This window comes from Balaenoptera borealis (genome assembly GCF_965194805.1).
Source record: "Balaenoptera borealis genome assembly, chromosome: 5".
NCBI classification, from domain to species: domain Eukaryota; kingdom Metazoa; phylum Chordata; class Mammalia; order Artiodactyla; family Balaenopteridae; genus Balaenoptera; species Balaenoptera borealis.
Genome location: NC_138862.1, coordinates 83,419,011 through 83,446,967, shown reverse-complemented (window position 1 = coordinate 83,446,967; position 27,957 = coordinate 83,419,011). Strand labels below are relative to the sequence as shown.

Below are 27,957 nucleotides of genomic sequence, written 5' to 3'. Positions count from 1 at the left end.
ATCTTCAAAAATCTCCCTGAATACTTCAAAAATAGGTTTTAAAAAAATGAATGAGCACTATACAACCCTGGTTCAACATCTCAATACACCATGGTACTACCTCGGCCTGTCAAAGGATAGCCTGGGCCAAAGACTTAACTTATTTACATGGTATTAATTGCAAAGCATCCCCTCCTCGAAGTGTATTTACGTTGTGAAGTGTTTTGGGGCGGAGGCTGATATTCTCCAACCTTCAGGCAAGGGGCTAGAGAATCTATGTTGCAATGCAGAATTGTTAAATATATTTATGTTGTGTAAGGTACTCAATATACTCATTTATTCAATATTTGATAGAGATACAATGGAGTTAAAACAGACAAGTTTCCTGCCCTCATGGGGTTTAGAGTCCTGGATAAACATTAATCCAAATTTAAACTATAACTATGGTATGTACCAGAAAAGAAAGGTTTGTGTTACATCTGAAGAATAGTAGGAGTTAGCGAGGTGAAGATGGTGGAAGTGAGCAGAGGAGAGAGTTCTCCAAGCAGAGGGAACAACAAAGGCCGGGCAGTGGGAGAAGGAAGGGAAGGTCTCCAAAGGTAGACCATGTTATAGGTCTTTAGAGTAAGAGCAAAAACCGACCATTGCAAGGTTTTAAAATGTGAATGGGTTAAGGGTTGAGAAATCATATTTACATTTTGAAAACTTCCCTGAGGCCAGCAGACTGGAGAAAGAATTAGAGACAGCTAGAATGGAAGAGAAGAGTCAAGCTAGGAGTGACTATCATCATCCAGGATGGTGGCTTGGACTAGAACTGTGGTGGAAAAGATGGAGAGAAGTGGGCGGACTCGAGAAATTTAAGAGGTCAAATGGACAAACGATGGATTAGATACTGTGGGGTGAGAAAGAGAGGTGTCATGGGTAACAGCTTGGTTTCTGGTTGCAGAACTGGATGGATGGTGGTCCCATTCATTGATATAAGAAATGCTCTAGGGGCTTCCCTGGTGGCGCAGTGGTTGAGAATCTGCCTGCCAATGCAGGGGACATGGGTTCGAGCCCTGGTCTGGGAAGATCCCACATGCCGCGGAGCGGCTAGGCCCGTGAGCCGCAATTACTGAGCCTGCCCATCTGGAGCCTGTGCTCCGCAAGCAACAAGAGAGGCCGCGACAGTGAGAAGCCCGCGCACTGCGATGAAGAGTGGCCCCCACTTGCCGCAACTAGGGAAAGCCCTCTCACAGAAACGAAGACCCAACAAAAGCCATAAATAAATAAATAAAATAAAATTTTTTTTTTAATTAAAAAAAAAAAAAGAAATGCTCTACTCCATCAGCCCCCCGACACCCTCCTCTACCCAGCTTGTCAGGAGCTAATGTCAAGTGTGATCACCCCACATCTGCTGTGGCACTCCTGAATTCTTTGGCCAGTTATAAAAACAAAACTTCTCTTTTGCAGATCAATTTCGCAATGAAAGTCATTTTCATGGAATAAAACTTTTTAAAAAAATTAGTTAATAAATGGAATCTTTTATTTAACATCATGGTAACAATATAGTGCAACAGAATAACGCACCTCTTTAATGGTCTCAGGCAAATTAGGAAAGAAGAGAAGAGGATTTAAGATGTAAACAATGCTGAATGAAAGCCAAATAATACCATAGCATGTTACAGAGACAAAGGTTTCACAGAATTTTTAAGAGAGAACTGCGTGGGAGAAGCTGAGTGCTCACAGAGTACACAGTGGTATAGGCATGTTATGATAAGTCATATCACATATTCACCTTATGAAGGAAAGAATTACACACTCCCCACCTTTGCAGTAATAACCTCCTAAGTTCATTAGCAGTAGGGGTAGTAGTTAGAATGAAATGAAGAATTGCTTTTTAAAAAATGTTTACGGGGCTTCCCTGGTGGCGCAGTGGTTGAGAATCTGCCTGCTAATGCAGGGGACACGGGTTCGAGCCCTGGTCTGGGAAGATCCCATATGCCGCGGAGCAACTAGGCCCGTGAGCCACAACTACTGAGCCTGTGCGTCTGGAGCCTGTGCTCCGCAACAAGAGAGGCCACAATGGTGAGAGGCCCGCACACCATGATGAAGAGTGGCCCCCGCTTGCCACAACTAGAGAAAGCCCTAGCACAGAAACGAAGACCCAACATAGCAATCAGTCAATCAATCTTTAAAAAAAAAAAAAAAGCTTACTAACTCTTATATTGAGATGCACTATCAAATTGGCTCAACAAAATAACAGATAGGTGTTCCAAAAGCTAGCTCTGTATTATAAAGAGGGGAATAATGACATCAATTATCTAATTTTAGTAAAACAATATTATGCGCTACATTAAATTAGTGTTGTGTTGATTCTGTAGTCTTGTATGTAATAATTTGTAAATTTATTTTAATTTTATAGTGCTATGAGAACTATAAAGGATATAAGGACTTTATACATGGTTTTATGAATATACATATTTAAGTAATATTATAATATAAATAATTTAGGTCAACATCAGGGGTTTAGGAGAATTGTTTCCCTTAAAAGGGGTCTGAGACTTATTCAAGTTTGGGAAACACTGGGCTATGAAATTAAACCAAACTTGAGCTTGGTATACAAGACCTGTGATCTGTACCCACGTTATACTACAGTTTCATTTCCTGTCACTCGCCTACTCAAATATGAGGTCCTGATAACACTGTAATTTCCATGTTTTTACTCTAGCTGTTCCCTCCACCCAGAACAATCATCTAAATCTACTCAGCTCAAATAACAAGCATCACAATTTATTGACAGGCCTTGGGATTTTACTCCTCCCAGAATGACAATTAAGGATTACTTACTCAAGCGAACAAAAGAATGCAGTATGTCTAACATCTCTAATGGTAAAATGTGCATGAGGGATTTTCCCACATTGTGAAGTATTGACTGGGTACCTGTCAGGTCACAGACAAGAGGCAACAGGATCCCACTAAGCCGGAGAAGACAGAACCAATAGTCCAGCCAAGATGGAGGCTTCTAGAACAGGCCTAGACAAATTGGAAGAGTGGTCACTCCCAGTCATCCCCCAGAGCTTCTCAGGTGTGTTGCTTTATAAATATGGGCTTTTGATCAGAAGAAGAGATAAACAACTTTGGTCTACATTGGTGATAACCTTTCTGGCATGAATGTCAGTCCAGAAAAATTTAAAACTGATGCAGGCTGTGTGTATTTTTCACTCAAAATAATTCACTTATTGAATTCCATGAGGAAAAACTATACACTGTTGAAACACAAATTATATACGTTATTGATTGCAAGACCACCAATGAGAAAAATCAACATTGCCCTTCTACTAAAATGTTACAGTCTGAGCATATTTGAGAAGTAACAATACCAAAGAATGTTTTTAAACTCTCATCTTAAAATTAGATCTAGGTGGATAACATATGGCCGGCAGCTGGTAAGCCATTGATCTAAAGGAAAAGAAAGAAAAAAAAGATTCCTCCTTGAGGCAGTCTAAGTTTATATTGCTCAGGGATTCAGAAACAGCTTGAAATTGGTATCTATTTACCTTTTATTTGTTTGTGGGTTCTTATAGTTCTAATCAAAATTCAGGTTTAAAATACTTATCTAAAGAAAAAGCACTTATCTCATTTATTTTTTAAATTTCTTTTCTTTTTAAATTTATTTATTATTTATTTATTTATTATTTTTGGCTGCGTTTGGTCTTCGCTGCTGCGCGCGAGTTTTCTCTAGTTGCAGCAAGCGGGGGCTACTCTTTGTTGCAGTGCGCGGGCTTCTCATTGCAGTGGCTTCTCGTTGCGGAGCACCAGCTCTAGACGCGCGGGCTTCAGTAGCTGTGGCTCGCGGACTTCAGTAGTTGTGGCTCGCGGGCTCTAGAGCGCAGGCTCAGTAGTTGTGGCGCACAGGCTTAGCTGCTCTGTGGCATGTGGGATCTTCCCAGACAAGGGCTCGAACCCCTGTCCCCTACATTGGCAGGCAGATTCTTAACCACTGCGCCTCCAGGGAAGCCATATTTTTTAAATTTCTTGATTTATTTATGCATATGCTGCAGCATTCTATATTCTATCTGTAGCAAGTCTAAGACAAAATTTTCAGGTTTTCTTTCTTCTAGATTTACACTATTTACCTAAAGCAGTGTTTCACAAAAATATCCGTGGAGTACTAGTCCTGCAAGATATTCTGAGAAAAAGAAATTTCCAAAAGTCAACTACATTTGGGAAATTATATACATGATATTCAAATCACATTAACATTTTAGTTAAATACTCTGAGAAATCCCACAGTAATAAAACCTGTTTCTCCTTGATTTTTTTTAATAAATTTATTTTATTTTATTTATTTATTTTTGGCTGTGTTGGGTCTTCGTTGCTGCGCACGGGCTTTCCCTAGTTGCGGCGAGCAGGGGCTACTCTCCATTGCAGTGCACGGGCTTCTCATTGCAGTGGCTTCTCTTGCTGCAGAGCACAGGCTCTAGGCGCGTGGGCTTCAGTAGTTGTGGCACGCGGGCTTCAGTAGTTGTGGCTCGCGGGCTGTAGAGCACAGGCTCAGTAGTTGTGGCGCACAGGCTTAGTTGCTCCGCGGCATGTGGGATCTTCCTGGACCAGGGCTCAAACCCATGTCCCCTGCATTGGCAGGCAGATTCTTAACCACTGCGCCACCAAGGAAGCCCTGTTTCTCCTTGTTTAATTCAGCATTTCTCAGACTTATTTGAACTTGAACAATGAAAAAAAGTTTTTCAGAAAAGCATTGAACATCCTGTAGAACTAGGGTTCTGCAGAAAATGCTTTGAGAAATGCTGATCCAAAGGAATCTTTTAAAAAAGAAAAAATAAATAAATAAACTTCCTGAAGGGGAAAGAATTCTCAAAAGATGAAGAGTGGTGCTAAGGAGAGTGGAGGGAGGGTCCTTGTCAGTATGCAGCTGAGTGAAGCTGAGAGAAAACACTTTTCTGCTCATGGGAACTGGGGTTAATTCAGTCTACTCAGACATTCTAAGTCCAGAAGATTCCATTCAGGCTGAAGCAACCTGCACGACCTTGAGAGAGTGAGGATAACAATAACAACTACTCTTACTGCCATTTTTAATATTATTGCTGCTCCAATTCATTAGCTGCTTAGGATGGGACAGGCAACGTACAAATATTACCTCCAACCACATAAAACTCCTGCATGACAGGTCTTATCGTCTCAATCTTAGAGAGGAGGAAACTGAGGCAGAGAGAGGGTGACATGATTCTAATAGAAACAGGATTTGGCCTTAGACCTTTCTTACTGTCTCATACCAACTAGTCTGAAAAGCTTCTTCACTGAAGCAACCTCTCCCTTGGCTTTCCTAGCCACTGATGACACTTCCTGGGGCCTTCCCTAACAGAAATCATTCTAGAATAAAACAGGTTAAACAACTGATGACTCTGGCCCACTTTCCCATATGTCTGGTTTCCACCAGGAACCAAATATTTGCACGTTCTAAATCTGATAAGACCCGTGATCACCTAGGCATGCCACGGTATTTTGAAATTACTTCTTAAGGTCCTTTAAGAATCGAACAAGAAAATTAATCTTAACACTCAAAGGCAAACTTAAACACCAACCAAGGCCAAGCAGGTAACATAAATGAGGGGAGCTGGTCAGGAATAAGACAATAGTTGGTGACAGAAACTGTGATGATCTAGAGACAAATATTCTGCATCCAAAGGGCTTAACCACTTCTTAGCTTTGGCAGAAAGCATTATTGTCAAGCAGAAATGTGAGCCCAGTACTGCTTGATCTTATTTTTCAAACAAAGCCAGAAACAGTTTTTACATGAAATCTCCCAATTTTTAAAATGTTGACAACTAACTAATTTCCTAAAAACACCAGCAGGGCCAAAAACAACATGAATTTGCAGGCTGATTGGTCATGACCTCATAAAGCCACTTCTGCTGAAAACTCTGTGATCTCCCCTCCACCCCACCCCCTCCTCCAGTATACCTGGGTCCAAATTGCTTTTAACACACGCAAAAAATAAAAAGTTAAGACTTGCCAGTACAGAAGTCATATTTAAAACCTCAGAGTCTGAAGTTGATTATATAAAAGGAACCCCCCCCCCCCGCTCTGCAATTTTTTTGAAAGATGGCAGCAGGGTTAAAATAAGTACGTGTGCCACTTGAAGGCAATAGAGTCATTTTGTGCCTTTCCTATGGTGCATTATATGCCAGAGTGACTCTAAAGTATGAGGAAGCCATTAGCACTGCTCCAGTGACCAAATATTTTTTCTTCCTTCTCTCCAAACTGATTTGTCAGATTACTTTTGGAGACCAGGTTCAGGTCTAGTTAGGGCATGGGGTGGGGTAGTCCTCCATGATATTCTGTTGTCACTGGGGGTGCTCGTTAGAGAGACGGCTAACGCTACCTGACACCTGAATTATTCAAAGCTAAGGCTTGAGGTGTGGCCTATGGTCTTTTAAGGTCAACATCATCACTAAGTCCCCAGAGAAGAGCCAAGGAGAGGAAGATGGAAAGAGGTTGGCTCCATGGGGAAGGATTCTTCCTCTGCCTCATTCTCCACCTGCTGCTTCAAGTTAAGATGGGACAAGAACAAGAGCACAGCATCCATATAACTTCTGGGAAACAGAGAAACCAGGCTAATTTTTATTTCTAGACAGTCAATGACTGGGTGTTCATTTTGGTAAAAATGGAAACTCATGACACTGACAGCTTTGTAGCTCTTTCTAGGGTCCTAAACAGTTAGTTGACGCCTCTGTTAATCTATTTCTCCACTCCCCATACATCCTTGGGCCTCTTCCCTTTCCCCATGTCATTCTCTTTCCAGGCATATAATCTACCCCACGGTTTCTGGGTATCGACTGACATTGAGAAGAAGAAAATTCTTTCTCAGTTCCCTTAAGCAAATGAAAAGAAAGATGCCAAGGGGAAGGAGGTAGAAGAGAAGATCTGTTGTGAAAGAGGAAAACTTTTTCAGTACAATTTTCCCAGTCTAGAGTAATTTCTTGTTCATTATTGAGAATAAGCAATGAGGGATAGGACAACATCAGAGACAGATAAAAACAGACTCGACCAGAAGATGTTACCACATCTTCTCTGTGGGCACATACATTCTCTGTTTCTGCCCCACAAAGTATGACAAGAAAAGGTTTGGGTATAAGATGGGTATCAAGGAACTCTTTTTAAGATAGTCTCAGTGGTGATGAGTCCTGAGTTTTAGAAGAGAACAATTACAGCACAAAGCAAGGACACAATATATACCATTAAACTGAAAACTGAGTTCCTTGTTTAAGGAGTCCCTTCCTTAAGGTCCCACAGATTGCTCACTACCTACCTGATTATTTCTCTCATCATTAATTCATGACCATCTATGCCCTGTTCATATAGTGAGGAGGAGAACTGTGATTGCAAAATCTGTCACTGACATTCACCCAAATGGCTCAAGGACAAAGGTTTGTGGTGAGATTGTTAAGAACACACAGGACACTAAATAGTGGTGGTCAGGACTGAGTTTGCATACACATTTAGAAAAGTTTTGCATAGAGAGAGAGACAGTGGAATTGAGGATGGAGCCCTGACTCAGCTCACCTCATCAACTTCCACCATTTGCATACCAGCCCAGCCCAAGCTCCCTGGTCCAGGAAGGAGGAGTCCAGACATTTCTCCCATGACCCCTGTTGTCTCTCTGTGCAGAAACACTTCCCAGACCCCAGTGCTGGCACTCCTTTCACAGTCTCTGCTCTCTACAGGAAGAGGAGACAATTTCACCATCAACTACTCAGGATTCGATCAGCATGGGGTGGACCCTGCTGCCTTCCAAGCAGTGTTTGACAGGAAGGCCTTCCGTCCAGTCACCAACTTCAGCATCCCCACTCATGTCCACATCTCCTTCACCCTGTCTGCCAACCTGGAAGTAGTAAGTCCTGACCCAACTCTGTAATGGTCTAGTGGTGAGCAGTGGGTTCCCTGGCTGGATTTTGTAAAATTAAAAGCTCAGTCTATGGGGTAGGGAGGAATGACAGGGAATGCTACAGTGACATCACTGCAGGTAAAAGCTCTCCTTTTTTGGGAATACGCCACAAGAAACATGAAGCCAGTGGACTCTCACACTGGCGCTTTCACTTACATTTCTCATGTACCCTGGATTATATGACCTACCATTTTTAGTGGCTTATGAAAAATATCATAATTGCCACACAGAACAGCCTTGGAAATGAGTAAGAGGTGGGTGGCTGCACTGGACCTGACTTCATAAAATTAATGATCCTGGATGAAAATTGTTTTTCCAGGATGCACATCTTCAACTGATGACATCATTCCTGTGGCTAAATGTGGTAAGATAGACTCAGTTTCCCCTTTGTTATGGTACCTTTCTTTTTCCACTCCAGGGTCCAACTTCACAGATTTAAATGGATAAAGCTGAGAATACCCACAAATCAGACAAATTTATATGGAACCAGCCAATAATGAAAACATAAAACTTCCTGATTATTCTGCCAGTTTAAGGAGGGCAGAGATGGGGCTCAGGGAGCAAGTGGCATAAACCAAGGTCATGGAAGCCAATATTTAAGTGGCTCCAACCCAGGGAATCCAAAGCCAAGCTCAAGGTCTCCCTTGAGACCACTGAGGGAGAAGTGGAAGCAAGTAAAACTTTGTCAGTGACATTGTGACAGCTGTCACCAGAGAGAGGGTGGGAGAGTAAAGAAATGAGTAAAAAAAGGGATGTAAAGTGCAAGAGACAGAGGAAGACTAAGACCAGTTCCCAACCCCTGTTTGTCCCACACCACGGTTTCCTCTAGATGTGGTACAATCCATTCCTTAGGTGGAACCCAGTGGAATGTGGGGGCATCAGGAAGCTGAGCGTGGCAGCTGAGAACCTGTGGCTTCCAGATATCTTCATTGAGGAGTTGTGAGTATCGGGGCTGAAAAAAGCAAGAAGGAGACCATATCTCCAGGGAAGAGCATGAGTAACCAATAGGGGCCATGCAAAGACTCACCTTAGAAAGGAGCAGCGTCTGAAACCCCCAAAACATGGCAATAGGTGGAAGGGGGAGGTCAGATGAGTGGGGCTGGAGCACAGGAATGGGTGACCTGAGAGAGGAAGAAGGCCAAGTCTGATGGGGAACCCACAGCACTCACCTCCCTGTCCTTCTCACACACAGCATGGATATGGCTTATGTCAGCAGTGATGATCACATCGAATACAGTAAACCAATGCAGGTGACCAGCATCTGCAACCTGGACATCTTCTACTTCCCCTTTGATGAACAGAACTGCACCCTCACCTCCAGCTCTTTCATCTACACAGGTGAGTGAGGCTCACATGTTGAGAGCTAGAGAAAGGGTTTGGGAAGAAGAGGACAGAAAGTTGGGAACAGTGAGGGAATCTCACTGAAAGGGGTGTGAAAGCTAAGTGGTAAGGAATCGAACAGTGTGGGCAAAGGGGTTGGGAGCGCTGGGGGAAGCTGAGTTGCCTGAATCTCCTTTGCAGTGCAGAACATGGTGTTGGGCATGGAGCAGGACGTGCAGGAGATTTTGAAACATCACAGAACGTCGTTTGGAGCAAGGGGGAATGGGTACTTCAGGGTATCCATCAAAGAATGATGAAGATGACTGTGGGCACCAGTGAGTATGACCAAATCATCTTCTATGTGAGCTCAGGGGCCCTGGATGAGATCTTCTCCTTAGATGCATAGCTTATGTCCTCCACCAGAATGTAAGCTCTCCCACGAGAAAATAAGCTCCACAGGGACAGAAATTGTTACCACTTTTTTCACTGATAAATCTCCAGTACCTAAAACAGTACCTGGCCCTCAGTAAATACTGATTGAATGGATCCTCCCCAAGGAAGAAACAAAGCTCCCATGGCAGTGATTTATAGTGAGCATGAACCTCTGCCCCCTGCCAGGGCTATCAGAACTTTTTGGAGGGCAGGAATTTTTATATTTATTTTTTAAAAGAGGTGGTGGAAAAGTTATGAAACACTGTCTTAGGGATATTATGATTCCAAATCCTGGTGACCCCAAAATGTCTGCTCTGTCTTGTTTTCCCTTCCCCTGGTTTTAAATGTCCACCAGCAAAGTCACTAGAGATTAGACCTTGATGAGGAAAGCAAGCAGAAATACAATGCACACAATACCTAAGAATCTGGTCCCTCGATTCTGCTAAGAGCACATTGGTAGTAATAAAAATTTAGGCGGAGAAAGTTGAACTTTGGGCCAAGAAGGAATGAGATACATTTCAATGGTAAGCAGCATGGTAGAATCAAACCATGGAAAGGCAGTGTGGTGATTAAGATGGCTTTGCTGGAGAGGCAAGACAGAGAAAGGGACTTGAGGTAATGTTTCCTTACTAGAAAGTAAGGAGCAAATCTCAACTCTTGCTTTTAACTGGCTTGGCAGCCTCCCAGGCTTCTCCTCAGTTGCCTCCCTCTCTCCTCCCCACCAGGTGACCATCAGGCGCAGGCGCAGCCTCTGGTGCCCAGAGTCATAAGCCTCCTGGTGCCCAGTAGCTTTCTGATAGCCATCAACGTCCTCAGCTTCTACCTGCCGGCAGAAAGCGAGAGCTATGCCCCATTCAAGATGACACTCCTGATGGGCTACAACGTCTTCCTGCTCATGACATTGAATGACTTACTGCCTGCCAGTGGCACCCCCCACTCATCAGTATGGCCCCTCCCTCCATCAGGAGAAGAAAAGCAAGGTGGGGGGTGGAGTGGGGAGAGGGACCAATGAAACCAGGTCAGAGTAAAAAGAGATCCTGCAAATGGGCCCTCCGGGAACAGAGGAAACAAGAAGTCCCTGGCTGGTGCCTCTGGCCCTCAGGCAGGCCCAGCTTCCCTCCAGGTGTCTACTTTGCCCTGTGTCTGTCACTGATGGTGCTCCGCCTGCTGGAGACCATCTTCATCACCTACCTGCTGCACCTGGCCACCACCCAGCCTCCACCCAGGCCTCGCTGGCTCCGTTCCCTGCTTCTACACTGCACCAGCCCAAGGAAACGCTGCCCCGCTGCGCCCCAGAAGGGAAACACGGGCCTGGGCCTCAGCCCTGCCCACCTGCCTGGGGAGGGAAATCAGCACTGCCCACGCGTCCTCTCCCATCACCTCCCCTTCTCTGCTCCCGCCTCCTTCCTGCTCCCACAACCCCCCAGCTGACCTTGGCAGCCCACAGCCGAGTCTCTGTCTCTCCGCAGGTGTGAAGGAGCCCGTGGAGTTGGTGGGGAAGGTGCCAGGTCCCGGAGACACAGAGCTAAATGGGTGCCCTGGGTCAGCGAGGGCCCAGCAGGAAGACGAGGCTCAGAAGCAGCACTCGGTCAGCCTGTGGCTACAGCTCAGCCACATGACGGACACCCTGCTCTTCCGCCTCTGCCTGCTCTTCCCGGCCCCTTCCGTCGTCACGGTCATCATCCTCTGGGACACCTAGGCAGATGCCCACCTGCAAGCTCCAGGCAAGAGCTTCTCTTGCCTCCAGGAACCAGCCAGGCTCTCATCCCTGTCCAAATCCCACCTTACAGCCCTGGCAACCACCTTGTTTTCAACCCAGCCCTTCTGTTCAGTTTCAGACCAGACCTGAATGGTCTCCTAAGCTCTCCTGAGTCAGGTCCTTGCTCCTGCACGCCATCAGCTCCCCTCAGCCCTCCCACGAGTCCTGCCTGCCTGGCTCCTCAGGATTCAGGTTCTTGGAATACTTCCTTGATTGAATCTCCTCCAATAAACCCTTTTGCGGAAAGCACTGGCTCTTCTCTGCAGTATATTATAGTTTCAAAACCCTTGAGGTTGAGGGTCTTCTTGCAGAAACTTCTTATTACCAAAGTAAGAAGGATTTTCTTGTTTGTGTGTTTGTTTTTTAAGTCTATTAGACAACATGTGAAAGTGGGGAGAGGGGAGAGAAGAGGCCAAAATCTATTACAAGAAATTATAATGAAATAAGGATTAACCTCCTAAATCCAGTTATCCCAGATTCAAGCTTTAGAAATTAATAATGTGCCAGAACGAGGCATCTCTTGTTTAAAGAGTGAAGCCTTTTGTCACAGCCTGACATATGACTCATTCATCATTAAACACTTAGAGTGTTAACATAATCCCGAATTCTGCTGTCTGTGTTGCAATTAGAGTTGATCCGTCCCTAATCATGCTAAGAAAAGAACACTGGGCCAAGGAGAACACGTTTGAAAATGGCATCTGCTTTACTTGGGAGTAACACAAATGCCCCCATATGAACTGGAAAATTCCCCTTCCTGGCACTTGCCTTATCATTTTGAAAGTCTTTTGTCTCTTGGCCCATTATTTCCAATAGCTTATTGGGGGAAGTGGAGACCCCACTGTATCACCGTACACCAGAGCTGTGGCATGATTTGCTGGACACCAGGTTCAGAAAAGCACAGATTCAAGAGCACCTTAATTACAACTTGAACACAATCTTTCATTTTTAGCAACCATTTCTTTTCCTTTCTTTAGTTTATTCTACTACTGTCTATCTGAAGCCTAAAGTTCCCAGGTTATAACAGGCTAGGAGTAAAAAGAAAGTCACAATATTGTTCACTAAAGTATATTTCCTTGGTTCCTCCTCTCCACTCCTCTTCCTCAAACTCCTTTGGCTTCCTCTGGTCACTGGTGGCAAGGTCACCGAAGGGTGGCAAGGCTGCCAATGTCCACTAGAAGTGCTGCTGCTGGTGGTGTGGGCCTGAGGTCCCATCCCAATGTTCGCTGCAGGAGCTTATGCCCTCTCAGAGCCCAGGCCACTGGAAGGCTGAACCCACAGTGCAGATGTTCCCACTGGATGCTGAGTCACCAGGACCAGCTGTAATTTGCTCTTTCCTTGCAGTCCCCTTCTGCTGGGACTCAGGCAGAAGTCCATGGGAATCTGGGCATACTGAGGCAGAAATACACTGCTATACTCTGAATGGCTCCTTTCACTCAGGCTCCTGGTCTTCCAATTAAACTTGTGCCCCTTAATACTCCTTTTTCTCTGCTTTTTTTTTTTTTTTTTTTTTTTTTAATTTCAGGAAGGTCTTTGGCTCTTCGGTTTCTAGAACCTTGTCAAACACTCCCTTCACCATCACCAGCCCTCCAGGCATGTCAAAGATCTAGCTAAGCTTAAATCAGGAGCCCTGACATTCACCTAAATAAATGAGCATGTCTGTTATTATTTTGGCAGTTCCTCGACTCACAGCTTTCTACAAAGTGGGTCTTTAGAAAGGACACAGTATAGGTATAATAATAACCAACATTTATTAAGTTATTAATATGTGACAGGCACTTTTCTAAGTGCTTTCTATGAATAAGCACATTTAATCCTTATGGTAACCCTGTGAAGCAGGAACTATAGATCCACACATACCTTGGAGCCAAATGTGGATTTTTTCAGATTTTAAAAAGGTAACAATCATGCATGTACTATATGTTACTAACACCCCAAGTCAGCTATGGAGTAGCACCCTCTAGTCAAACACAATTAATATTTCTGCAGTGAAATCTATGAATATTCACACTCGGTAGCAAAAATGAAACTATGTACAGACTCACAACTGTTCAGGTCAGGCTTTGCCACCAAATAATTTATGAAAAATAATTTGATTTTCAAAGCCCTTTAGGTTTTAAAACTGTGGTTTTGTATTATTATCCCCATTTTATATATTCAAATACATGAAATGCAATAAATGAGAAAATGAAGCACAGAGAAGTGCAGTGATGGCCACTGAGCTGTCTCCCAAGTTTCCACAGCTAGTCAGGTGACAGCGCTGCAATTTGAACCGAGGAAGCTGGCTCAAGACACGGGACTCAGCCTCTGCCACACGACCCTCCAGACTGAGGATGAAACAGACAGGTTCTCCAGGAGTCCCATATTGAGATATCAATCCACTTCAAGTCTCTTTTTTTTTTTTTAATATTTATTTATTTATTTGGCTGCACCGGGTTTTCATTGCGGCACGCGGGATCTTCATTGCGGCATGCAGGATTTTAGTTGAGGCATGCAGATCTTTAGTTGAGGCATGTGGACTCTTCAGTTGCGGCATGTGGGATCTAGTTCCCTGACCAGGGATTGAACCCGGGCCCCCTGCATTGGGAGCACGGAGTCGGCCACTGAACCACCAGGGAAGCCCCCACTTCAAGTCTTCATCGGCTAACACTATAGGAGAATTAAAACAGGAAGAGCAAGTCTCTGATCAGGGTCCCTAAGACAAACTTTCTTTTCAATTTCCTTTTACTCCCTCCCTCAGTCTTTTCTACTCCTCACCCCTCCCTCCCACCTTCATCATAAGTCATAACACCCAAATCCACTACCTGTACTTCCTCCACTGCTTTCTGGAGTATATATTTCCCCAAATCTGATCTGGGCAATCCCTCTTTCCTTTGTATTCTCTATGGATTTAGCTTTTTGCTGCTGATATCTATTGCCAGATACTTTTGGATGTTCCACTCCTATGCCCTATCCTGAGACAGTCACCTCACCTGCAGACTCATCCTTGACTTTGCTGAGTAGCTCACTTACCCAGATTTCAAGAGGTTCTAAAATTATATGAGGTCCATTTGCATCATTTTGTTCTTTCCACCGATCTTCATGGTACATATTTCTCTACTTATTTTCTTCACATTTTTTCCATTACATAGCTTTATGTTTTATTTGAATAGTAAATATGCACTTTATCTTTTTTGACATATGGATTAAGACACTAAATCTCCTTTCAGTAAAAGAAGGCATGATATAATTATAGTGATTTTATTTTTTCCAAAATCAAAATCTGAACATGTGATCTTAACACACACTGGATAATCATACAGAACCTTTGAAATCAGAGAGCTCCCAGAAAAGTAACAAATGTGGTAGCTGTCTTTCTATTCCATCTATAACAGAATCATATGATAAGCACACTTTGTGCTAATGACTTTCCTCTTGTTAGGGGGCAAAGCTTTGAAAGGGCTTTGCAAGGTAATTTATGACCTCTTTAGGAAAATCTACTGACAGGCAACTGGTCCAGCCTGGGCCATCTTGCATTTGATGGCCTGTTTCTGCCAAGAGCTCCTCACCGCCCATTCATCTGCACTGCTACCCTTTGGTCCTTGCACACATTTTTGTTCACTTTCTTTTTCTCTAAACCATTATACGCAGTACTTCTCCACATTCTCTACATATGTTTTTGGTTCCATGTTAATCCAGCATTAAAGTGTATTATCTCATTATTGTCTTTGCCTCTCTCTCCTCTTCCTGAAGACCCATTATAGGATATGAAGTCACGGAATTCATTTCAAGCCTATCCTTTTCCTCCTCTCCAATTTATGATTCTCCCTTTGATAAACTCTCTTATTTAATCATCGATTGGCACTGGTTCTTCTATATAGCAGGGAAAAAAATAGCATAGTATAGAGACTTTGGGATCTGGCAGCCCTAATTTGATTCCATTACTTGTACAAGTGGCTTAACCTTACAAGTTTAAATGTCTTCATTTGTGAAATGGAGCCAATAACACAGATTAAATTGTTTTTTTTTAATTAATTAACTTATTTATTTATTTTTGGCTGCGTTGGGTCTTCGTTGCTGCACGCAGGCTTTCTCTAGTTGCGGCGAGCGGGGGCTACTCTTTGTTGCGGTGCGCAGGTTTCTCATTGCAGTGGCTTCTCTTGTTTCGGAGCACGGACTCTGGGCGTGCAGGCTTCAGTAGTTGTGGCACATGGGCTCAGTAGTTGTGGCGCACAGGCTTAGTTGCTCCGCGGCATGTGAAATCTTCCCAGACCAGGGCTCGAACCTGTGTCCCCTGCATTGGCAGGTGGGTTCTTAACCACTGCGCCGCCAGGGAAGTCCCAGATTAAATTATTTTTAAAACATGGATTTAAAAAACCATTTATAGCCTTATAGAAACTAGAAAGCCCAATGTGATACTCTAGAGAGCATCTTTTCATCATGCAGACTGACACCTAGAGTGCAAAATCGACATCTAGGTGGGAGGCACTAGACATAAAGAATTATAGACTTTCTAACACAACCCCCTCATTTTTTAGATGAGAAAAATGAAGTGGAGAAAAGTGAAGTGATAAGCATGGGGTTGTCACACTTCAAGAGAATTCAAGCCTGTTAAAGTGGCAGCCACAGCTGAGTGGTTGTCTTGGTCTCTTTTCCCAGGTGCCTCTGAGGAGTCCCAGGACCCTCCCTCTTTCTGTTCCAGGCACCAGAGCCAACCTGACTCAGCTAGTGACTCACCCTGCCGTTTGGATGTTTTGGCTGCCTCCATGCTCCTGGATCCTTAGCCCTGGCCAATGGCCTCTGTATGTGATTGCCATCCATCAGGGCTGCAAAAGAACAGCCCTCACTTACCCTCCTCCCTCTACCAGCTAATTCTGCCCTTGCCAGGTTACAGCTATATTCCCAAATCTGATCCCTCAGGATCCCAGACGAATGGGGCCACCAGAGGGCCATGTAGTGTGATCCCCTTTGGAATAAGCTAAGGTGAAAGGTGCTGGTATCTGACTTGCAAAACTACAGCTCCTGTCCGTACTGTTTACCTTTGGAGCCAAACGTTGTCTAGGCCCAGGGATTTCATTTGTGGAAACCTAGGGGCCTAATAATCTAGTCCACAAGACTCCCCAGCTATAGAGTAATGAAAAGAGCAAGGAAAGAACAATGGAACTAGACTGACCTGGGTTTGAATCTATATTCTACCAATATCCACCTGGATGGGCACTGAGCAAGATTTAGACTTTTTTACCTCTCTATACCTCAGTTTTCTAATCTGTAAAATTGGGAGTAATAGTGCTGACCTCTCAAAGCAGTTGTGAGGATATGAACACTGTACGTAAAGTACATAACACAGTATAGAGCACATGGCATAAACTCAATAAATGATAGCAAAGCAATCTACAGGTTCAATGCAATCCCTATCAAATTACCAATGACATTTTTCACAGAACTAGAACAAGAATTTTACAATTTGTATGGAAACACAAAAGACCCCAAATAGCCAAAGCAATCTTGAGGAAGGAAAATGGAGCTGGAGGAATCAGGCTCCCTGACTTCAGACTACACTACAAAGCTACAGTAATCAAAACAGTATAGTACTGGCACAAAACCAAATATAGATCAATGGAACAGGATACAAAGCCCAGAGATAAACCCATGCACATAAGCTCACCTTATCTTTGACAAAGGAGGCAAGGATATACAATGGAGAAAAGACAGCCTCTTCAATAAGTGGTGCTGGGAAAACAGGACAGCTACATGTAAAACAATGAAGTTAGAACACTCCCTAACACCATACACAAAAATAAACTCAAAATGGATTAAAGACCTAAATGTAAGGCCAGACTCTATAAAACTCTTAGAGGAAAACACAGGAAGAACACTCTTTGACATAAATCACAGCAAGATCTTTTTTGACCCACCTCCTAGAGTAATGGAAATAAAAACAAAAATAAACAAATGGGACCTAATGAAACTTAAAAGCTTTTGCAAAGCAAAGGAAACTACAAACAAGACGAAAAGACAACCCTCAGAATGGGAGAAAATATTTGCAAACGAATCAACGGACAAAGGATTAATCTCCAAAATATATAAACAGCTCATGCAGCTCAATATTAAAGAAACAAACAACCCAATCCAAAAATGGGCAGAAGACCTAAATAGACATTTCTCCAAAGAAGATATACACATGGCCAAGAGGCACATGAAAAGCTGCTCAACATCACTAATTATTAGAGAAATGCAAATCAAAACTACAATGAGGTATCACCTCACACCAGTTGGAATGGGTATCATCAGAAAATCTACAAACAACAAATGCTGGAGAGGGTGTGGAGAAAAGGGAACCCTCTTGCACTGTTGGTGGGAATGTAAATTGATACAGCCACTATAGAGAACAGTATGGTGGTTCCTTAAAATCTAAAAATAGAACTACCATATGACCCAGCAATCCCACTGCTGGCCATATGCCCTGAGAAAACCATAATTCAAAAAGAGACATGTACCACAATGTTCACTGCAGCACTATTTACAATAGCCAGGACATGGAAGCAACCTAAATGTCCATCAACAGATGAATGGATAAAGAAGGTGTGGCACATATATACAATGGAATATTAGTCATAAAAAGGAACGAAATTGAGTTTTTTGTAGTGAGGTGGATGGACCTAGAGTCTGTCATACAGAGTGAAGAAGTAAGTCAGAAAGAGAAAAACAAATACCATATGCTAACGCATATATATGGACTCTAAAAAAGCAGTACTGATGAACCCAGTGGCAGGGCAGGAATAAAGATGCAGACGTAGAAAACGGATTTGAGGTCATGGTGGGGGTGAGGGGAAGCTGGGATGAAGTGAGAGAGTAGCATTGGCATATATACACTACCAAATGTAAAATGGATAGCTAGTGGGAAGCAGCTGCACAGCACAGGGAGATAAGCTCGGTGCTTTGTGACCACCTAGAGGGGTGGGATAGGGAGGGTGGGAGGGAGGCTCAAGAGGGAGGGAATATGGGGATATATGTATACATATAGTTGATTCACTTTGTTATACAGCAGAAACTAACACAACATTGTAAAGCAATTATACTCCAATAAAGATATGGGAAAAAAATAATGAATAAAAGCAATAAACAAAAATAAATAAATAAATGGTAGCTCCAGTTAGGCCATTCTGAGCATGGTCTTCACTGGAAACTTAGAGGGGACAGTCAGAAATAAAAGGCCGGGCCCTGGCTCCAGCCCTCTGGAGGCTGCTGTGCCTCTGCCAAACCCCAGCTCCACCAAACTGCACCCAAGGTGGAGGCCCACACCTCAGCCACACCATGGGAACAGCACGTAACTTCTCTGATACGGCCTCAGGACTCCCATGAGGACACCAATCACCTTTCTTACATCTGCCAAAGGTGCCTGCGTCTCTCTCCCCATCCATGGTAAACTTACAGGCCAGATATTTAACTAAAATTTACTGAGCATCTTTTCATGCCTGTTGGGCATCTGTATATCTTCTCTGGAACAATGTCTATTCAGGTCTTCCGTCCAGTTTTTAATCGGGTTGTCTGGTTTTTTTTGATATTGAGTGTATGTGTTGCTTATATATTTTGGATATTAAACCCTTATCGCTAATCATCAGAGAAATGCACATCAAAACCACAATGAAATATCACCTCCCACTGTCAGAATGGCTATCATCAAAAAGTCTACAAATAACAGATGTTGGTGATGATGTAGAGAAAAGGGAATCCTAGTACACTGTTGGTGGGAATGTAAATTGGTGCAGCCACTATGGAAAACAGTATGGAGAGTCCTCAAAATTAAGAATAGAACTACCATATGATCCAGAAATTCCACTCCTGGGTATATATCAGAAGAAAATGAAAACATTAATTTGAAATGATTCATGAACCCAATGTTCACTGCAGCATTACTTACAATAGCCAAGACATGGAAGCAACCTAAGTGTCTATCAGCAGAGGAATGGATAAAGAAGATGGGAGATAGATATAAAGATATAGATATAGAGATATGATTGAATACGACTATAATACTATAAACTATATAATACTATATATAATATATATGTAATGGAATACTAATCAGCCACAAAAAAGAATGAAATTCTGCCATTTGCAACAACATGGATGGACCTAGAGGGTATTATATTTAGTGAAATAAGTCAGACAAAGACAAATATTGTATGTTATCATTTACATGTGAAATCTAAAAAAGCAAACAAATGAATGTAACAAGACAGAAACAGACTCACAGATATAGAGAACAAACTAGTGGTTACCAGTGGGGAGAGGGAAGTGGGCAGGGGTAAGATAGGGATAGGGGATTAATAGGTATAAACTCTTATGTATAAAATAAATAAGCAACAAGGATGTATTGTACAGCACAGGAAATATAGCCAATATTTTATAGTGTTTTAAATGGAGTATAATCTATCAAAATATTTAATTACTATGTTGTACACCTGAAACTAATATTGTAATATTATAAATCAACTACATTTCTATTGAAAAGCACTTATTGCCTACTTACTGCTATATGCCACACACTGGGGGACCAAAAAAAAAAATGTTTCCGTCTCTCCCTGAAATTACAGAGCAGGAGGAGAGACACACATGTAAAGAGATGTTTCCAGTTTAAGAGTCACAACAGCATTCAGGAGCACATATGCAAGTGTGCGTGTGTGTGTGTGTGTGTGTGTATAAGAGACAGAAAGAGAGAAGGAGAGAAAGAGAGATTGAGGAAGGCTTCACAGAGGACTAGATGCTTGAGTTGAGCTGAATCTTTAAGAATTTATTAGTGGGACAAGAGATCAATGGTAGAATGTGTATTTTAGGTCGAGGGAATGTGGAGAAATAAAATCACATACTGAATGTTGAGGCGCTACTTAGTATGTAGTGTTTCTCCCTGTGTAGTCCAAGATCCACATGCATTAGAATCAGCTGTAGATCTAGTTTAAAATGTAAATTCCTGAGCACTGTTGCCTGCAATTCTGATTTGGGGCTAAGATTCAGATTTAGGGCCAGAGTGGTGAGGGTAAGGCACATTAGGTAATTCTGATACATATTAAAGATAAGAACAACTCTTTTATAATGTAAAATCAAAAGTGGGACTTCCCTGGTGGTCCAGTGCTTAAGACTCCGTGCTCCCAATGCAGGGGGCCCAGACTGGATCCCTGGTCAGGGAACTAGATCCCGCATGCTGTAACTAAAAAAGATCCCGCATGTCGCAACTAAAGATCCCAAACGCTGCAACTAAGACCCGGCGCAACCAAATAAATAAATAAATATTAAAAAATAAAATAAAATCCAAAGCAAAATGATGGAGAGATAGGTGGGACTTAAGTCAGAGAGTACTTTACATCATGCTAAGGAGTGAGATTTCATCCTATAAGCCAGTGGTTCTCTAAGTGTGGTCCCAGGATGAGTAGCTGCAGCAGCACCTGCAAAACTTGTTGAAAATACAAATTCTCAGATTCAGCAATCTTAACATAACTGCTATAGACAATGGGAGCCAGGGAAAGGTTTCAAGTGTAAGAAGGACATGGTCAGCTCTGCATTTCAAATTACACAGCCTACACACTGGAGGATAAGTTAGAAAAAGCCAGACCAGGAGTGAGACCATTAAGGAGGTGACCAGATGTGAAGCCCGGGGGCTTTGATGGTACTATACAGTCTCCAGAGAGATTCTTTACCATCTAGTGTCTGCATAGGGCTTAAGAATCAGGATGAAGGTGACACCTGCCCTCATCCTGGAGGAGAGCAGGCTCTCAAGGCTACTCACACAGACCCTGCTGACTGGCCTGGGTGCTGGAGCCTCTGAGCCTCGGACACTGTTTCTCACCTGGGCTCCTAAATCCAGTGTCTGTGCTTCTGGCCTTGATATCCAAAGCCATAGGGAATCTGGTGCCCAACCTGCCTATTCCTGATTCCCCAGAGTACAGCCACGGAGACACCAGACACCAATACTAAGAAGCCTAAAAAGGATGTGCAAGTGTCGGCTCACTGTACATGCTGGGAGTTCCATGAAGATAGGCCAGAAATTGCCCAGCCAGTCAGGACAAGGAATGAGAGGAGAGGACACAGTGACCATCCTATAATCATTTGGGATTTTTTTTAAAAAAAGTGTTGGGAATTCCCTTGCAGTCCAGTGTTTAGGACTCGGTGCTTTCACTGCCAGAGCCCAGGTTTGATCCCTGGTCAGGGAACTAAAAAAAAAGAAAAAGAAAAGTTAAATCTCTAGGAATCCAAGTTGCCAGTGCTCAGGCTGTGGGATATTTTACCCCCAAATGGATCTTTGGCAATGTCTGCAGACGTTATTAAGGTTACGACTGGGGTGGGGAATGGAACTGGCATCCAGTGGGCCAGAGATGCTGCTAAGTATCTTACAGGGCACAGGACAGTCCTCCAAACAAATGATTATCCAGCGCCAAATGCCAACAGTATTGAGGTTGAGAAACTCTGCTCTAGGCAATCCCAGGTTCACAGGAGTCCTAACTGGCCCCACACTTGTCTAAGGAGGCAGCTAAAGCCCAAATTCAGAGCTGCTGTTTTTTAGGTGCCATGACTGAGTGCCCAAGAATCCTCAAGATATATGAACCCAAGATGGAGGTTCCAAAGATGCCCAGAGAAAGCTGAGAGTGGAGGAAGTCCCTGGCCCTCCCACAACGACCCCTGAATCAGCTAAGAGTTTCTGAACCATCTCCTAGTTCTGAGTCACCATGAAAGCCCACAGCTTGGCTTAGGAGAGACATGCATCTGGAGCTAAAATGGGAGTCTTAGAGACTCCCCAGGATATTCCAGAGAATGTTGGGGACAACTATTCCTAATGGGCTCAGAAAATGATAATCCAGCTACTGCAGCTCTGTCTAAATATAGTTAACTTCCCCTATCTGAGAGCCTAGTGGAGAAGAGAAGGAGGAGGCAGGCATACCCAGGAGGGATGTCCAAACCACATTTGTAACAAGGAACTCTGTCCTGGCATTAACTCTAAGCGAGAGCTAGCCTAAGCTAGTATGCCTCCTAAACAAGCATTCCAGGTGCTTACTAATTTGTCTGAGATGGAGGACTGGCCAATGTGAAAAGTACCCTGTACATGTAAAGAATTCTGAAGGTAGAGAGAGACCCAATGTCCATGCTGAAAAAATATGTGATTCTTATATGGCTTGTTAAGAAGCCATAAGCATTGGAAAACCTGCAACCCTGGTTATTTTAAGTACTATCATTTTTATTGTTTTACTTGAAAATGGTCCCTAATTCATCATTTTAGGTATTTTTATATAAGATGATCAATAGGGGGGACCTTCAAGATGGCGGAGGAGTAAGACGTGGAAATCGCCTTCCTCCCCACAGATACACCAGAAACACATCTACATGTGGAACAACTCCTACAGAACACCTACTGAACGCTGGCAGAAGACCTCAGACTTCCCAGAAGGCAAGAAACTCCCCAAGTACCTGGGTAAGGCAAAAGAAAAAAGAAAAAACAGAGACAAAAGAATAGGGACGGCACCTCACCTCTGGGAGGGAGCTGTGAAGGAGGAAAAGTTTCCACTCACTAGGAAGCCCCTTCACTGGCGGACGGGGGGTGGGTGGGGGGGAAGCTTCAGAGCCATGGAGGAGACTGCAGCAACAGGGGTGCAGAGGGCAAAGCGGAGAGATTCCCACACAGAGGATCGGTGCCGACCAGCACTCACTAGCCTGAGAGGCTTGTCTGCTCACCCGCTGGGGTGGGTGGGGGCTGGGAGCTGAGGCTTGGGCTTCGGAGGTCAGACCCCAGGGAGAGGACTGGGGTTGGCTGTGTGAACACAGCTTGAGGGCTAGTGCACCACAGCTAGCTGGGAGGGAGTCAGGGAAAAAGTCTGGACCTGCCTAAGAGGCAAGAGACCATTGTTTCAGGGTATGTGAGGAGAGGGGATTCCTTTCCTGTGTGCCCACAGAAGGCAGAGCACCACCTAAGCAAGCTCCAGAGACAGGCGTGAGCCATGGCCACCAGCTTGCACCCCAGAGACAGGCAAGAAACGCTAAGGCTGCTGCCGCTGCCACCAAGAAGCCTGTGTGCAAGCACAGGTCACTACCCACACCCCACCCCCGAGAGCCTGTGCAGCCCGCCACTGCCAGGGTCCCAAGATCCAGGGACAACTTCCCTGGGAGAACAAATGGTGCACCGCAGGCTATTGCAACTTCATGCCGGCCTCTGCCGCTGCAGGCTCACCCCGCATTCCAATTATGACTACTGTACCCCTCCTTCTCCCTGGCCTGAGAGAGCAAGAGAGACCTAATAATCCACTGCTTTAACCCCCTCCTGTCTGGGCAGGAAACAGATGCCTGAGGGCGACCTACACAAAGAGGCAGGGCCAAAACCAAAGCTGAACCCCACGAGCTGTTCGAACAAAGAAGAGAAAGGGAAATTTCTCCCAGCAGCCTCAGGAGCAACGGATTAAATCCCAACAATCAACCTGATGAACCCTGCATCTGTGGAACACCTGAATAGACAACGAATGTTCCCCAAATTGAGGCAGTAGAGGAGCAAATGTAGACTTGTGGTTTGCTGTCTGTGACTGATTTGTTTCTGATTTGTATGTTTATCTTAGTTTAGTTTTTAGTGCTTGTTATCATTGGTGGATTTGTTTATTGGTCTGGTTGCTCTCTTTTTTAAAAATTTTATTATTATTATTATTATTTTTTAATATAAATTTATTTTTGGCTGCTCTGGGTCTTTGTTGCTGTGTGTGGGCTTTCTCTAGTTGTGGTGAGCGGGGGCTCCTCTTCGTTGCAGTGCGTGGGCTTCTCATTGCGGTGGCTTCTCTTGCTGTGGAGCACAGGCTCTAGGCGTGCGGGCTTCAGTAGTTGTGGCTTGCGGGCTCCAAAGTGCAGGCTCAGGAGTTGTGGCGCCTGGGCTTAGTTGCTCCATGGCATGTGGGATCTTCCTGGACCAGGGCTCGAACCCACGTCCCCTGCATTGGCAGGTGGATTCTTAACCACTGCGCCACCAGGGAAGCCCTATTATTATTTTTTTAATTTGATTTGATTTGATTTTTTTCTCCCTTTTTTTTTCTTCCTTTTCTTCTGAGCTGTGTGGCTGACAGGGTCTTGGTGCTCCAGCCTGGTGTCAAGCCTGAGCCTCCAAGGTGGGAGAGCCGAGTCCAGGACATTGTACCACCAGAGACCTCCCGGCCCCACATAATATCAATCAGCGAAAGCTCTCCCAGAGATCTCCATCTCAACACTAAGACCCAGCTCCACCCAACAGCCAGCAAGCTCCAGTGCTGGACACCCCATGCCAAACAACTAGCAAGACAGGAACACAACCCCACCCATTAGCAGAGAGGCTGCCTAAAATCATATTAAGTTCACAGACAACCCAAAACACACCACCAGACGTGGCCCTGCCCACTAGAAAGACAAGATCCAGTCCCAACCACCAGAACACAGGCACCAGTCCCCTCCACCAGGAAGCCTACACAAGCCACTGAACCAACCTCACCCACTGGGGGCAGACAACAAGAACAATGGGAACTACAAACCTGCAGCCTGCAAAAAGGAGACCCCAAACACTGTAGTTAAACAAAATGAGAAGACAGAGAAATATGCAGCAGATGAAGGAGCAAGGTAAAAACCCACCAGACCAAACAAATGAAGAGGAAATAGGCCATTTACCTGAAAAAGCATTCAGAATAATGATAGTAAAGATTACCCAAAATATTGGAAATAGAATGGAGAAAGTACAAGAAATGTTTAACAAGGACCTAGAAGAACTAAAGAGCAAACAAACAACGATGAGCAACACAATAAATGAAATTAAAAATTCTCTAGAAGGAATCAATAGCAGAATAACTGAGGCAGAAGAACGGATAAGTGACCTGGAGGATAAAATACTGGAAGTAACTGTCACAGAGCAGAATAAAGAAAAAAAAAATGAAAAGAATTGAGGACAGTCTCAGAGACCTCTGGGACAACATTAAACGCACCAACATTCGAATTATAGAGGTCCCAGAAGAAGAAGAGAAAAAGAAAGGGACTGAGAAAATATTTGAAGAGATTATAGTTGAAAACTTCCCTAATATGGGAAAGGAAATAGTCAATCAAGTCCAGGAAACACAGAGAATCCCATACAGGATAAATCCAAGGAGAAACACGCCAAGACACATATTAATCAAACTATCAAAAATTAAATACAAAGAAAAGATATTAAAAGCAGCAAGGGAAAAACAACAAATAACATACAAGGGAATCCCCATAAGGTTAACAGCTGATCTTTCAGCAGAAACTCTGCAAGCCAGAAGGGAATGGGAGGACATATTTAAAGTGATGAAAGGGAAAAATCTACAACCAAGATTACTATACCCAGCAAGAATATCATTCAGATTTGACAGAGAAATTAAAACCTTTACAGACAAGCAAAAGTTAAAAAGAATTCAGCACCACCAAACCAGCTTTACAACAAATGCTAAAGGAACTTCTCTAGGCAGGAAACACAAGAGAAGGAAAGACCTACAAAAACAAACCCAAAATAATTTTTAAAATGGTAATAGGAACATACATATCAATAATTACCTTAAATGTAAATGGATTAAATGCTCCAACCAAAAGACACAAATTGGCTGAATGGATACAAAAACAAGACCCATATATATGCTGTCTACAAGAGACCCACTTCAGATCTAGGGACACATACAGACTGAAAATGAGGGGATGGAAAAAGATATTCCATGCAAATGGAAATCAAAAGGAAGTTGGAGTAGCAATTCTCATATCAGACAAAATATGGAATCTAAAAAAAAAAAATGGTCATGAAGAACCTAGGGGCAGGACGGGAATAAAGACGCAGACCTACTAGAGAATGGATTTGAGGACATGGGGAGGGGGAAGGGTAAGCTGGGACAAAGTGAGAGAGTGGCATGTACATATATACACTACCAAATGTAAAACCAATAGCTAGTGGGAAGCAGCTGCATAGCACAGGGAGATCAGCTCGGTGATTTGTGACCACTTAGAGGGGTGGGATAGGGAGGGTGGGAAGGAAGGAGATGCAAGAGGGAAGAGATATGGGGATATATGTATATGTATAGCTGATTCACTTTGTTATAAAGCAGAAACTAACACACACACACAAATAAATAAATAAAATAAAAAAGTGAAGTATAATAATAAGAACATTCTTATTATTAAAAAGAAAACATTTTTCCTAAAAAAAAAAAAGACTTTAAAATAAAGACTATTACAAGAGACAAAGAAGGACACTACATAATGATCAAGGGATCAATCCAAGAAGAAGGTATAACAATTGTAAATATTTATGCACCCAACATAGGAGCACCTCCAAATATAAGGCAAACACTAACAGCCATAAAAGGGGAAATCGATGGTAACACAATCATAGTAGAGGACTTTAACACCCCACTTTCACCAATGGACAGATCATCCAAAATGAAAATCAATAAGGAAACACAAGTGTTAAATGACACATTAAACAAGATGGACTTAATTGATATTCATACGACAGTCCATCCCAAAACAACAGAATACACTTTCTTCTCAAATGCTCATGGAACATTCTCCAGGATAGATCATATCTTGGGTCACAAATCAAGACTCGGAAAATTTAAGAAAATTAAAGTCGTATCAAGTATCTTTTCCAACCACAACGCTATGAGACTAGATATCAATTACAGGGAAAAAACGGTAAAAAATGCAAACACATGGAGGCTGAACAATACACTACTAAATAACCAAGAGATCACTGAAGAAATCAAAGAGGAAGTCAAAAAATACCTAGAAACAAATGACAATGAAATCATGATGACCCAAAATGTATGGGATGCAGCAAAAGCAGTTCTAAGAGGGAACTTTATAGCAATACAATCCTACCACAAGAAACAAGAAAAATCTCAAATAAACAACCTAACCTTACACCTAAAGCAATTAGAGAAAGAAGAACAACAACAACAAAAAAAACCAAACCCAAAGTTAGCAGAAGGAAAAAAATCATAAAGATCAGATCAGAAATAAATGAAAAAGAAATGAAGGAAACAATAGCAAAGATCAATAAAACTAAAAGCTGGTTCCTTGAGAAGATAAACAAAATTGATAAACCATTAGCCAGACCCATCAAGAAAAAAAGGGAGAAGACCCAAATTAACAGAATTAGAAATGAAAGAGGAGAAGTAACAACTGACACTGCAGAAATACAGAGGATCATGAGAGACTACTACAAGCAACTATATGCCAATAAAATGGACAACCTGGAAGAAATGCACAAATTCTTAGAATAGCACACCCTTCCAAGACTGAACAAGGAAGAAATAGAAAATATGAACAGACCAATCACAAGCACTGAAACTGAAACTGTGATTAAAAATCTTCCAACAGGGACTTCCCTGGTGGTTCAGTGGTTAGGTCTCTGCCCTCCCAATGCAGGGGGCCCGGCTTCATTCCCTGGTCAGGGAGCTGGATCCCACATGCATGCCACAACTAGGAGTTCGCATGCCACAACTAAGAAGCCTGGAAGCCGCAACTAAGGAGACTACCTGACTCAACTAAGACC

At 43.2% G+C, this 27,957-nt stretch overlaps 2 protein-coding genes across 2 annotated transcripts in view; one reads left to right on the top strand and one right to left on the bottom strand.

Moving 5' to 3' along the window:
* ABCC5 (ATP binding cassette subfamily C member 5) overlaps positions 1-27,957 on the bottom strand; it is a 200,400-nt gene that overhangs the window by 92,339 nt on the left and 80,104 nt on the right. The gene's annotated exons all lie outside the window — the stretch shown is intronic.
* LOC309629517 (5-hydroxytryptamine receptor 3C-like) lies at positions 665-13,329 on the top strand. Its single transcript, XM_082393609.1, is given in 9 exon segments — positions 665-7,870; positions 8,244-8,288; positions 8,754-8,863; positions 9,117-9,262; positions 9,446-9,540; positions 10,350-10,607; positions 10,610-10,619; positions 10,800-11,015; positions 11,146-13,329. Coding segments are annotated over 9 exon segments (1,359 nt in total). The 5' UTR covers positions 665-7,621; the 3' UTR covers positions 11,376-13,329.